At 34.6% G+C, this 15037-nt stretch overlaps 1 protein-coding gene across 1 annotated transcript in view; it reads right to left on the bottom strand.

Moving 5' to 3' along the window:
- Window positions 1-3723: 3723 nt before the first annotated feature.
- LOC132547742 (kinesin-like protein KIF19) overlaps window positions 3724-15037 on the bottom strand; it is a 37534-nt gene continuing 26220 nt past the window's right edge. Inside the window, exons 4-20 of the mRNA XM_060211543.1 lie at window positions 14601-14688; window positions 13981-14117; window positions 10737-10862; window positions 10198-10477; window positions 9737-9921; window positions 8973-9126; window positions 8701-8797; window positions 8245-8322; window positions 7955-8013; window positions 7272-7456; window positions 6409-6622; window positions 5937-6055; window positions 5518-5618; window positions 4630-5179; window positions 4343-4379; window positions 4066-4101; window positions 3724-3836 (exon numbers count right to left, since the gene is read on the bottom strand). Coding sequence (XP_060067526.1) covers window positions 3724-3836; window positions 4066-4101; window positions 4343-4379; window positions 4630-5179; window positions 5518-5618; window positions 5937-6055; window positions 6409-6622; window positions 7272-7456; window positions 7955-8013; window positions 8245-8322; window positions 8701-8797; window positions 8973-9126; window positions 9737-9921; window positions 10198-10477; window positions 10737-10862; window positions 13981-14117; window positions 14601-14688 — 2559 coding nt within the window. The remainder of the gene's footprint in view (window positions 3837-4065; window positions 4102-4342; window positions 4380-4629; window positions 5180-5517; window positions 5619-5936; window positions 6056-6408; window positions 6623-7271; window positions 7457-7954; window positions 8014-8244; window positions 8323-8700; window positions 8798-8972; window positions 9127-9736; window positions 9922-10197; window positions 10478-10736; window positions 10863-13980; window positions 14118-14600; window positions 14689-15037) is intronic.

Below are 15037 nucleotides of genomic sequence, written 5' to 3' on the forward strand. Positions count from 1 at the left end.
TCACTATTCAGGTCACCCACTCAGATCAGGTCTCCCTCTCACTATTCAGGTCACCCACTTAGAACAGGTCTCCCTCTCACTATTCAGGTCACCCACTCAGATCAGGTCTCCCTCTCACTATTCAGGTCACCCACTCAGATCAGGTCTCCCTCTCACTATTCAGGTCACCCACTCAGATCAGGTCTCCCTCTCACTATTCAGGTCACCCACTCAGATCAGGTCTCCCTCTCACTATTCAGGTCACCCACTCAGATCAGGTCTCCCTCTCACTATTCAGGTCACCCACTCAGATCAGGTCTCCCTCTCATTATTCAGGTCACCCACTCAGATCAGGTCTCCCTCTCACTATTCAGGTCACCCACTTAGAACAGGTCTCCCTCTCACTATTCAGGTCACCCACTCAGATCAGGTCTCCCTCTCACTATTCAGATCACCAAATAAGATCAGGTCTCCCTCTCACTATTCAGGTCATCCATCCATTATTTTAGTAACTGATATATTCAGATCACTGACTCTAGGTAAACATTAGCGAAAGCAGCACTATTACATGTTTGCCAACATGACTATATACTTTGTTGTAATGTAGATAGTATCAACCTAACTGATGTGATTATTTTCATTTTTAATTAAGTATAAGTTAAGCACATCCCTTTGATAAACTATATGACATGTTTAACACAAGAAAATTCTTTAACTACATTAATTGGTAGTTAATTTTAAGCAGTGACCTTATTGGAATCTCTTGTCTATTTTCTGTAAAATAACTTGTTTTCTTCCTTAAAACAAGCAAGAGGTATATCTAATTCATTTGTCCAGACAAATTGACAACCCTATAAAATATGATAAAGCACAGACCGAAGTCAGCAACGATTATTTTCTGGTCAATAAGTATGGTAAACAACTGTCAATCTGTTGTGAAGGAAATAAGAGAGATTTTTTTAAGTAGGAAGAAGTGATAAAGAAGAAAAAACTGTGACAGCTACAATTCATAAAGTCTGGTTGGACAGCCATAACACAGCTTCAGATCTACATATCACAGTCAGTCTGTAATAAATGATAATGAAAAAACCCATCCTTATAAAGCTGATACTTCATTTCATCATTGTTAATCAAGTGTGTATTTCTATGTTGGGGTGTATAAATTTGTATGTTGCAATCCTGTTATCTTAGCTAAGGATACATCAGCTGAACAAATCTTCACATGTATTTTTACAGAAAGATTAACAAATTTATAGTTTATCATCTGCTTAGTCATTATCGAGTCTTATTTACATTACAAGAGAAAAACAAAATCTAAAGGCTCTTGAAAAGAAAAGAAATGTTTTCAAATCTGTTATTAACAATCTATGAATTACCAGTATGTGAGTGATTTGCATAGAATATAAGATAAAGAAGATTACACAGCATTCGTGTGTTAAGTTGTTAATGAAAATGTAAATATGTAGGATGCAATTAACAAGAGTAACATATACAAACAAAAATGTAAAGATAGAATATCAGTGTGTAGCAGTCATGATCTGATGACAAAAATATCTAATGTTAAGGACAACTGTATCAAATTAAACTGTTATTTGATATTTATCAAAGATGACCATCCCCCCCCCCTTCAGGTCATTCAATTTTTGCAAACCAAAGGACTATTTAGTCTGCATGGTGTTCAGTGCTTTCTGTGAATACATCAATGGTTCAGATTAACCCTTTAAATCTTGGTTAATGGAATAAATCAAGATTTTGACCAATTTGACCCCTGTTCAGACCATTTTCTTCTCTAAAACTTTGTTTAGGTTCATTCAATGAACCTTCTATCAAAAAAAAAAAATTTAATACACATTGTAACCCTGAATATGAGATAAGGTAATTTCTTTCTACAAGCCTTCAAGCAGAACATAATGATTTTAGGCCTTTTGGGTGTTTAGAAGTTGTGTAAAAGGAAAACTTATAATGCCTGATGGATGAATGGATAACAAATGCCGCACCACTGAATAAGCTAACTTGGTACTTTGGGCTGGGTAAACTAACAAGTGATATATAACGAAAAGGAAATCATGTTTCTAAAATTACAAAATGATACTGCTTTATAAGATAATAGTTGTAACACCTACAATGTCCTTTGTGCGTAGTAATTCACAGAAAAAATGGTAAAGGATTATTTCAACAAGCCTTTAAAGTTGAAACGTAAGTTGGGCCGAAAGAATAATGCAGGTAGATGATTTAGATAAGTAAAAGCAATCTCCATAGACTCCAAAGTAAATGCAGAAGATATATAATTTGGCACATGTATAGACCATTTACATCCTTTCCTATTACTTACAACTTGTAACCTTACAAACATCGTACTAGCTTGTACATATATATATATATAGATATTGCAGCCATTTATCACCAATATCACAAGCATTACATACATTTGCAGAGAAAAATACCAATGAAGCAGCAAATCTAACATTTCTGATGAAAAAATTTACCGAATTAATATATAGACATGAGACTAGAAAGAGTACATACTATACATGTATCAGCAAAACATCACCTGTCAAAACAATAAAAAATAAAGATTATTTATTTTGTAGGATTTTTCTGTTTTGTTTTGTTTTATTGTTGTAAGCAATTTATTCTTCTAGAATTTACATGTATGCTGTGCCTAGGACAGATAATGCGAAGGATATAATATTTGGCCACTATATTAGCACTACTAAAGTAAGGGCTGAGTAAAATATGACATTCCCAATATTCTGTGTGTTACTTGGATATGAGGTAAGATGGGTGTTGAATTATATCTTGTAGATAACAAAGAGTGCATGAAGCAGTCAGGAGCACTAGTACTGGGTGAGGGCTTTTTTATATAGCAAATACAGCACTTTTAAAATGATAGTGACAAAGGATCACATATGGGTTTCCCAGGTACATCACAGATACTTTTCTCTTCATACAACATATCGATAAATGTATATATCTTATTAACATATATGAGACATATATTAATTAAAAATCATACAACAGGTTAAAGAAGTAATATCACAGAAAGTTTTGTCAGTTTTTCTTCACTGGCAATATGTCAAGCATAAACCATTATCTCTGTTTTAGAAATTCAGATCGTCTTGGAAATTTTCCAAAAAAATTCTCATGATTATTGTCACAAGAAAGCAATAGAATAGTTGCAAAGTCGTACAAAAAAACACTCATATTAACAAAAGTCTACCAATGAAACAGTTACCACCAAACTGAGAAAAAATGACATATTATTATAGATTTGTAGACCTAACACAAACAGGACACCTGTCTTAAGATAACAGAAACATAACAATTTCTGTAACAAAATTTCATTTAACAAAGTTGTGAGAGGTTTATAAGTCAATATTCCTATTCATATTCATCTTATAAGCAGACAATATCACACATGTACTTTATATAGTCAAACAAGTGCATTTCTAAAAAGTGAGTCAGTATTCTTTTTTCTAAATGTCAAATAAAATAAGTTTCTCTTCAAAAATAGAGAAAATCACAGTCATTCAGATAATCTGGTATGTCAGATTTCCTTCTACAGTACGTCAGTCTTAAAACTTTTGAATTCACATTTCTGTAGAAAACAAGAAACGCATATCTCAGGATATTCTGACATTTGGAGCTTCCTGAAAAGTCTTAATTTCTGGAAACTTCAAGCCCTTGGAACCTTTCTTCAGCACCATTTGTATCCACACCACTACAATAAGTGAAAGGTCGTTTTCATCGAGGTAGACTAAAGCCATGCACAGCGATATCTCCCTTTCTGTAGCTTGTTATCGTTGGTACATGATTCTTAGACTTGCTCTGTGGAGTACTTCCTCCCGAGGAATCACCTAGAATATATATATATATATATCAATGAATATTCTGAGTAGATCATGAAAAATATGCTTCATTTTACAGTTAGGTGTGTACAAATCATTCAAATACTTTCTGTATCAAATACAAACACCTGAGTCCCTTCCATCAAATGTTTACATAATGGTGCATTCATATATAAATGAGTGGAACTACAGAATGAAGAATTTGTAAAATAAAGTTTTTTTTTTTAAACAAATTTACCTTTCTGTCCCCTTTTTGTTCTTCCATAGATATCAACTACAACAAACAAAGGTACATCGTGACTATCAAAATCTAACATATTTGTATCCACACTTTTTCTCTGGGATGTAAATGTTTCTGTTATCTTAATAATGAAATCAGGTAGAAATAGCATGAAAAAGCAGATGGACTCCATGATAATAAGTCTTCATGAATGAAACTGATATTGGTAGTATTACAATGCTTAACATAAATACAATCTTATCTCAACTACAAAAGCAAATAGTTTAACATTTACCTCCATGTCGGCCTCGGCCAGCATTCATTTTTGCATACTGAAGATAAACAAGAATATATATTAAATTTCAATTTCAATGGTAGAAACAAACATAGAATACAGTAATAGGCAGAAAGGACTCTCCCACTCCTTTGCTTCAACACTAATCTAAGATCAAACCATTAGCTCAAATAAGAAGGAATCACCTGACCTGTTCAAACAGAATAATGACCAACAGGTTTCCTATATTTTTTATTTAGCTTTCTGATTTTCTATCTTTATTCTAAATTTGAGGCATAAACTGATACCTGTGAACTGTAGCTGTTGTCATATCCACGCGTCCGCCGATTACGTTTTAAGTCTGACTCCTTTGAAACTTTTCTTCCACCTCTAATTGGTGGCAAGTTACTATTGTCAGTGTTTGCACTCTGTTTGGTAGCATTGGACAAGTTGTCCTCACTTGGAGGTTTGTGAATTGATGGTAGAACAACATCATCATAGCTTTGGTTATGTCTGGCAAGTGTTCGAGGTGATAAGTATGCATCGTCATTTGAAGGTCGATATAGTGACCTTGGCTCTCCATACTGCCGTTCTATGTTAAGAAGGTTGTTCTGGGCTTTGGATCGTTTCTTTGCAGCCAGGGCAGCAATATTGCGTGTGTTACTGGTTATTGTTGTGCGATCATCACTGTACAAATTGACCGCCATGGGCTGTGGGCTGTTATGTCGAGAAGAATGTGGAGAACGCGGAGTGCGAGGAGTACCATTTAGATGCAAGTTATCTCCCCAATTCACAGATAAATTGTCATCCCTCAAGCGTTGGGCTTTAGCACTCCTCGAAAACAACTTTTCTCCTTCTCTGAAAATTTAAAACATTTTCCTTATTTGAAAATTACTAAAAAGCATAAGCAAATATGATAAAACACAAGTCAAATTTCACAAAATAAATACCATAACCCCTGAAATATTTAATTCAAATTTGATGAAATCATGATGTGAAAGAATATACCGGTAACAGCAAACAATTGGAATAGTTTCTCTTCTTCTAAGAGAAACCATGATACATTGCAGACTAAATATTAGATAAGAAGGGATTTTATCACAGGGGACATAACTCCAACAAAGTTATAACATGTAATAATAATATTGCTGGACAGTGTTTCACAAGAAAGACACAGGAGTATTTAAGGTGCATACCCAAACCTGGGTGTAAGTCTGGCATCCTCTTCCTCTAGAGTGCTGAGCTGGTCACCTTCATCTGCAATAAATGATCGGTTGATACGACCTCCTCCTCCAATCTGTAAATAAGGTTAAGTCAATGTTAATTTACATTTGTCAAGAGATTAATATGTCTCCTATAGTGGACAGTTAATGCTGGTTCTGACTGGAACATTAAATTTATCTGAATCTCAATAAAGTAATAGTCAGGGAGGAAAATACCAAGGCAGAACCCTCTACATGTAGTAATGTTAGAAGCACTAAAGGAGTGGTCAGCTGGTCGTTTCAAACTATCACTATGTGGTACGTTTATGGAGATCAGTTATCATATTGTAATGTTAAGGTTTCAGTATTTAAGGAATTCATGATTCCCCTACTATATACCTAGAGTTACCTACCTTAAGATACTCTGGACTGAGACCTGAATCTTCATCTGTCAGCAGTAACCTGTCATCCAGCTCCAGCTTGTAAAGATCATATAGTTCCTCCAGGTCCTTAGGTGTTGCTATGTTCTTTTCTGAACATCAAAAACATAAACAGTTGAATTATCTCATACAATGAAATTAAAACGATTAATACATATTTCGCCGAAGTGTCCAACAGGAATCAAACATTCTTTCCAGCATATTAATCCAAAGGTCTTTTTTAACTCAATCATGCATATTTGTCAGTGTCAAAGACAGTGTTTGGCACTTTATGTATCTCCTTATTGCTGATCAAATCCTAAGTTCTAGAGCATCACATCTTTCTTGAAGGGTTCAGGAAAATGTGTATTATTCAATGAGTAATAAATCATAAATTTAAATGTTTTCATCAAAGTATGTCAAGACATTTCTATTTGCATGCTGTCTTGGCATTCGTTATATTTACCTGCCAGAAGTACCCGCTGTCGTTTGATAATCTGATCAGTAAGATTCTGGTGTTGTCTGAACCTTGACAAAACCATGTCTTTTTTCTTGATCTGGAACTCCCTCAGCAGACAGGCAGACTGAACCTCTGTGTTTTCTATCTCTAACACATGTACCTTGTACAATAGACTGAGAATCTCACGCTGGTCCTCTCCATTGATACGTTGAGGAATAGTCTGTTAAACACACAAGGTACATAATGTATCACTGTGAATCTAGATTGGTCACACAGTCGGATTATTAAAACAATTCTACAAACAGGCAAACTATTTCTGTTACAGTGATTTTTTGTATATGTGTATATATTCAAATGTTCTTCAAACTTTTGAGAATGTGAAAATTTTCTCAATAACAATGATTTAAAATGATCTGACTGTATGCATTTGCATGTAAATATTTTCATATTTAATGCGTACATTTTAAAAAGACTAACATTTCCACATTAATATGATTGACACTAACACAGTCAATAATGTGTCTCCTAAATGAATGGCTATGATGGGCCACTTTCATGAATCTTCTTCAAAGGAAATCTTAACTTCCATAGAAACTAACATTTATTGCCTTTCTATGACATTAAGATTTTTCTTAGCTTACCAGAGATTGTATGAAACTGGGCAACGATGAACTAATATGGTTGTATATGAGTATTGGTCAACTGTACACAATATTACTCTCATGGTAAAGACTTTGATTGAGAATATACAAAGTCCTCTAGATAAATGAAGTTTCACCACATTATTTTGATGGTCTATGACTTTCTGTTATATTTAGACAAAATACTTAGATGATATAGCTATCCTTCCCAGAAGTACATAGTCTCACCTCCTGAAGCCGAGTTGTCTTTAACTTAGCAGTGTCTAACTCCTTTTGAACAGTTCCTCTGATCTTTTCTGTGCGATGTTTCTCATCATGGAGGACCTTTAGTTCCTCCCGAGCCATGCGTACTTCATCAGGTTCTAAAACATCATCTGAACCTAGCCCTGCCAGTTCTAGTGTCTTTGTGTCCTCTGTTGATAATAAGAAAAACTAGCATTGGCCTTAGCTAACATCACTAATGAACAACTATTAAGTACAGAATTTGTGTCTTTACAACATAGTAAATAACACATTTACCTCAAAGGTCTGTTTAACCTACAAAATAGTTTTAAAAGATGTGGAATTTCTGTTCCAAGTTTAACAGTTATCAGAATAAGATGAAGGTGAGGTATTAATACAAGAGCAGTATTCAGCAGAAAAACTTATAGGATAATACCAGGTGCGGAGGGGTTGTAAATATGAAAGTTTTACATAGTAGAAAATTTGCCATTGTAAGCATATCTTTATCATAAATTGCTGGAATACTGATTTAAACATATTTTGCACTAACTTAGATATTTCACACATCACATCTCATTGTAAAACAAGATAAGGTTCCTCAGCAGAATTTTTGATGGCAAAATATAATGAGGTACTATGTGACATTGCTGGATATCATATATCTGTCTCAGTTTGAAAGCGGTGCTAACCTCTATACATGTCCTCTCCACCTTCTCGCCTTGGTAATTTAGCTTTTTCAACATCCCATCTGAAAAAACATGTGTTGAAAACTGTGTTACTCACCCTATGCATACAGGTTAATATTCAGCAACAACTTCAATGTTTGCTAAACTTAAATACAACTCTTTCCAAATTTTCGGCATCTTGACTATTGTCAGCATTGAAAAATATTACAATCCATACTATTGTATGAACTCTTTGTATCAATACACTTTTCCTCAGAGAAGTTTACCTTGTAGATCAATAATTTTATACTTACTCGCTAATGATCAGCTGGTTACGATTTGTTTCTAAGCTTATTTCCATTGAGGCATTATTGAGTTCCATTAAACTTTTCCTGAAACAAAAAAGACAATTCAAATATCAAAACTGCTGGTTAAGATAAGTTGTACATGTACCATATATATAGTCATCTTACAGCAAGACGTACATTTCATTGATGAAAACAACACCATGACTGTTAAAATTTATATAAGATAGGAGGTACAGTATATTATGATAGGGGATGTGAGACAGTAGAAGAGAAATGACTTCAGAAATGTATATGTACTATTAATTAAAACTGTAAGGAAAATGTTTTTGCTGAAATAGTTATATTTGTACCAGCTCAACTACTTAATGATTAAAAAAACGCTGAAATATTGGGGTATTTTGATGGAAACAAGACAATTTCTTTGACTGCTGGTTTAATAATAGGACATGGATATAATTGTACCTCAGCTCCATCTGATCCTTGAATGAGATGAGGAGTTGCTCCTTAACTTTGTTGAGTTGTTCTCGAGCTTCTCCATGTTGTGTGGACAGGACCTCAGCTGTGAAAAGTGAACAGTTCAAAGGTCAGATTCCTGAGAAACTGATGATAGAGGTTGATGACAATATTGCTCTTTCAAGACAGAGAGTTAGAAATATAGATAACTTACATACAAGGCCATAGGTGAAGATCACATGTCATGTTCATTCAGTTCTCCCTAAATATACTACACTCACCCTGAACTGTTTTTATTTTTGCACCACTAACAGGTCCACTCTCGACAGTATCCTGAAGCCGCACCCGTAGTCGATTGATTTCCTCCCTCAGTTCTTGAATGATGTTAGTGTACTGGGCTATGTGGTAGGATACGTCAGCCACATTTCTCCGTACCTTTGAAATAATTCCAGATAAGTTACATATATTTCAGTCAGTCCATATCCCCTCACAAACTTGGGTATCAAACTTTACAAAGGGCCATAACTGTGCATATAATGATGTCCAAGACCCAAGTTTTTGTCTTCAAATTTTTCCACAGCAAAATCTGTTATTCATTGGTAATGCTTGAATAAAAGATATGCTCCCAACTAAGTGACACAATGAAATTGGTGTGTTGAAACTTCTCTTTCATCCACAGACCTCACTCTGTCACTTGAGTACAAACTATTGATTTTTCCTAACTCTAAACAAACCTATGTTAGTTGTTATTTTACCGCTTTTTCGCTGAAGTTGTGGTGCTAAATAGGATTGTGCTGATTGCAGTTTCTATGTACATTTAAATAAGAATCAATGTGAAAGTGTGAATTCCTCAAAATTTATATTGTGTTAAAGTTTTATTGCAGCAAAGTAAGCAGGTTTACAGTAGCAATATTCTATAATGCAATATCAGTACTATCACAAGACACAGCATAAATCTGTGTGGATGAGAGTTGTCTACCCCTGTTTTTACGTGTTTGACTTCTTCAGTTTACATACATATGTATATCCAACAGGAGTTGCCTACCTTTGTTCTGATATGTTTGGCTCTGTCTGCATATATGAGGGTGTTGCGAGATTCCTCAAAGTGTAACGAGGCAGGGCTGATGTGGGCTATCATCACGGTCTTACAGTTGCCACCCAATGCATCCTTCAGCAGTCTTGTCAACTTGCTGTCTCGGAAGTTTACATATTTTGGTCCATTCTTGTCACCTTAACAAAGAACAGCAGTTTCAGTTGTGCCCATTTTCACTCTTGTAGGACCACTAATCAAATTCTTTTTATAATAAATAGAAAAACACTCTCATCTAACATGCTAATCCAATATGAGGTTTGTGTCAGAATAAGTAAACTAATAGCCCTTAACCAGTGGTTTACTAAAGTGATTTTTTTTCACTTTTTTTTGTATAATGGACAATAAAAGAGTTTCCAAAGTTGCTTAAGGTAGCTTAAGAGTATAAAGCAGATACAAATTTAAAATTAACTTACTGAGGGCATTTATACAGTTGCCGAGAGCAAGTAGAGAGCGGTTGATGTGGGCTCCCTCTACCATACGTTTGCCTCTATTGTGTGTTGCGGCAGCACGTTCTGAACCTGCCAAATCTACCATAAAGAGCTTGCCCATGCGCACTTCATGGCTGGTATTGCGTACACGGTTCTGTTGTTTAACCAAAACCTGTAAGACAGCATGGGAGCGTGAAGATGTCTTGTTGGCTGCTGTAGGCTCCTGTGTCCTCTCTTTGTTTCCCATCAATAGCATTTCCATCACCTGTAGTCACACAAATACTATATTTCAAATAGGGAAAGCATTTTAGAGTTGTTGATATTGTTGAAAATCTATTTTGATCTCATGCAAATTGTCAAGTTTATTCCTAACATGATTTATGATATTTTCCCATTGACTAAAGAAACTGACTTTTATTCACAGGCGATATCATACTAATAGCCATCAACTCATACATTCTCTATCATATTTCATGTAAACATTTAACAGCAGAAATATTTTGAGACCACTGCCATGAACTGACCTCACTAGTTGTGTGAGTGGTCACTTCAGACAGTCCAGCCACCTGGACGCCACCCTTCGCATCTTCTCTCAGGTCAAGGATGCCTGATGACGGACTCAGCAAATCACGAATCATCTCATTATAGATCTGAAACATAGGAATTCTTCTCTGAGAAATATGTCAATTAACACTGAGAACTTATTTTCACCTTTTACTTTCAGTTTTATGGCTGATAATTTATTTTCACATGTTACCTTCAACCTTTATGCCAAGAACTTATTTTCATCTTTTACCTTTAACCTTAGGGCTGAAAACTTTTTTCCACCTTCAACCTTAAGGCTGAAGTCTGACTAAAGCGTGACTTTTCCTATCAGAACCTCATCATTAGAATTCCTACAAAAAGAAGTGCCCTGAACTACCACTAAAGAAAGCAGTAATATGGAATATCAGATTCAACATATTTGCCATGACCTCCAAGTCCTTGTTTCAAATTCACCTGAGACCTCTGCAGAGACCTGCAGTAACTTTCAAAGAGTACACATCAAATGTGTTGCAGTGTCTATGTTTTCTGAAGCCTTTTATTCATTTAATGCTTACTATTAAATACCATTTGCTTGACCGAGTTACTGAAGCAATTATCTGATAGAAACTGCCCTAAAGACATACAAAATGTAATAACTAATATATATTGATCATACAGAGATAAATTATTCTAACATTCTAACATAAACTTAACAAAACCCAAAGGCCACAACATTTTGCATTATCAATACTAAGTATATCGGAAGTTTTCTGTCGACATTTACAAAACAATTGTGTAATATTGTTACAGGTAATAGACAATTAATTTTAAGTAAATCATGTGTACTTTATCTGTGGTATTTATGTGGTAATTAACTACTGGCTGTGTTCACTTTGGTTGAAGCTGTTTACAATCTCAATTCAATTTCAGGTCACTGTCACAGATTTTAAGCTTGATCACAATCTTTGCCTTCATGTACTGGTGTTATTAATCAGAATAAGATTTAGATATCAATTATTACACAATGATATTATGGAAACATGCATAGTACATCACATCATCTGAAAATTTGATGAGACCAATATGTATGTACATAAGACATGTAACCAAACTAATCATGTTGTGATGTTTGATGGGAAAAAACATTCTTTTGAATATATAGACAGCATTCACTGTTGTATAATTAACACAACTTTGATCCATGTATATCCTAACAAAATTCCCAGGAGATCGATCTCGTGTCTTATAGTGCCTCTACATCTGACATGTAGGCCTGTGAACTCTTTACTTATCGAAGATTGTTGGAGGATACTGGGATATATATATATAATGGATATATGAGGTATTACCTGTCACAAGACTTCCCACATCAATAAACAACAAGTTCCTGTGCTGTTGTGATTGACAGTGCATTTATTGGTTACACTTGTGACCTTATTGAGAGCATGGTATATTTTATCCAGCAATCAACTCCTGTCTGATATAGTAAGTCAATAGTCAGTTTGGTATGATTAACTGTGATATACCAATGTTACAATATCCTATAAAGCCCATCCCCTGCATTCCCTGACTTTGAAGGAAATAGGTGATATATTTATTATTTCATGGATTTATTGCAGGAAACACAAAGTATAGTCATTTAATCTGTTACACCCTTTTGTATTGTGTATGATGGACATACAGGCATATTGGAAATAGATTAATGGGCATTTCTACATTAGTGAAGTAAAATGTAAGTTCAGGTCCATCTTTCATTAATCAGAAACATCTTACAGTAATCTGTAAAACAGTGATGATGTTCTAAAGAAAGTGCGTGGCAAAATATATGCATTTACCCTGCAACAAGTAGATTGATTTCATTTTGGCATTTGAAAAGAGGAATATTGGAAAGCTAAAGTTCCAGCTTCCACATTCAGGTAATGTCAGTTTATAAGTCAAAACACCAGTGTTTACCTATCACATGCTCAATCAGGGAACAAAAACTGGAATTTAGTCTATAAAATTGTACTATTTTTCAGACTAACACACTGCTGATACAGGACTAATTCCCTGGATGGAGAGTTTGTGGCAAAAGTAGGATCTAGCATACCTAATTAATTGTTGCTATGAAATATCAAAAACAAAATTAGAAATACACATCAATCTATATATGTACACCAGGGAAAGATCAGGTCTGTAGATATGTAGGTATCATGACTACCACGGGTATTAGGTTATACTTGCCATACAAGATTTATGGAAAATCTATGAGAACTGATGACTTTGTCCATATCTATGTATAAACAAAGCTCTAATGACATTTCACCACACACCAGCCACAGAGACACCCAGAAACAACCTTACCTATCAAAACAACTAGAATGTTCATTGCAATAATATCAGCATGTCAATCATTATTTTTCCCTTGTGTTATGATCTTAAGATTATTTTTCCGAGTCCTGTTGGTCCATGTCATGCTATATTTATACCTTTAATATACCAATGCAATACATATTCCTTGAATATTAATGAGTAAACACGATACTAGTCAACTATAATCAATCATGTGAACTCAAGCATGGCATCTAATTAAGTGTCAAGTGAAGAGGATTATTAAAAGTTCTAGTGTTGCAATTTGCTTTCCACATTTCCTTGGAATATTCTAGACATGTTTACATTATTTTACCTTTATGCCTTAACCAATAACCACTTAATTCTACCTTATAAACCAGAACACCTTTACATTTTCGGGAGGAGGAAATTTGGAAAAGTAGGTCGGGCTGGAAGTCATCTTTTCCACAGAATTATACTTTACTGGTTACAAAACTGTGGACATATGTCTGAGGATAATTAAAAAAAACACAAAGTGTTTCAGACAAATTTGGTACAATGAAAAAGGTGCACTTGTCCTGGTTTAGAAGTAGTGTTATAAAACCAGCTCTGTCACACAGCATTCGTTTTCAGCTAAGTTTACATAGCTCTAGCTTATCGGACATGAATTTCAAATTTGTGTTCCTCTGTGTTTAATGTTCAGGAAGTTCAGAGAACCAGATCAACTGAGAGGAATTATTAAAAACTTTTTTAACCAGAGAAGAAATGAATGTCAGACATATTGGATGGAGGATATTTTGGGAGATTCTATTTGTTGAGAGAATTAAACTTAAAGAAAACATGTAATTAGTTCGGGAAATGCAAGTTGACAAAATGTTTGAATACTAGGAGTTTAATTGGTTGTTAGATTGAAGAAAGTAGTTTTATTTTTACCTCAAGGTAGGACATGGAGACTTTGTAGACCATATCCTCCCTGGTTCGCTCCATCTCCTGGAATAGCACGTTGAGAGACATCGCCATTATGCCAGGGTTGTCATTGTTTCCCAACATAGTGTAGGTTTTCCCTGCACCTGTATTAGGTTGATATATATACATTACATTAACTGTTCAATTTTACATCAAATGGCATTCAAAATTATTATATACTTCATGTGAATGTACATAACAGGAGGTCCTTTTAAGTTGGAACTAAAATAATGCGAATTTTTACAGTCTCGTTTCATTGAAAGTTAAAACATGAGCAAATTACAAGAAATCATGGTTTAAACATTTCATGGCTGGTCGCATCCTTTAGCTTCAGGTTGTAATGATTTGAAAATACATAAAAGTTTTCTCGATTACAACTGAGATATGGCTACAGCTGGCTGTATGTAGACAGAACCATCTATTTAGATCACTTTCTGAATCATGACTGATAATGAAAAAATCCTTTTTCAAAAATGTTCACAATAAAGATTTCTAAGAGAATTCAGTACTCATATTGACTAAATTAACCTTCATCATTTGTTTAGTACATGCAGTTGGGACTTGATCTTGCCTTTATTGTGACGTACCTGTAGCACCGTAAGCAAAAACAGTGGCATTATATCCTGACACAACACTAGGTATAAGGAAACTTGCCGTTGACTTAAAGACTTCCTCCTGTAAAATAAATAATCAAAATAACAAGTTATTTGTGAGAAATGAGTTACAAAATACCTACCTGGATGACATGGAGCCATTTGTAATGTTTCATCCGTTCCCTACAGTGTAATCCTGATTCACACATTATATGTCTGGCTATGTCATTCTTAATGGCCTTTAGACAATAGTCATATCAAGTTATTGGATTAGTTTCTATTACTTAAGACTTTAAGAAAAAGAAGAAAACCCTATTTGTTTCCTTTTAAGATAGGCAAAGTTTAATCCAAAAGATATCAACAGGTTTCTAAACTCAATATCCTGCATTCTTCTTGGTATGAAGATGAACAGCAAAGGACCAAACTATTCA

This window comes from Ylistrum balloti, unplaced genomic scaffold (assembly GCF_031769215.1).
Source record: "Ylistrum balloti isolate Yb309-2 unplaced genomic scaffold, AGI_CSIRO_Ybal_v1 Utg369972, whole genome shotgun sequence".
NCBI classification, from domain to species: Eukaryota; Metazoa; Mollusca; class Bivalvia; order Pectinida; family Pectinidae; genus Ylistrum; species Ylistrum balloti.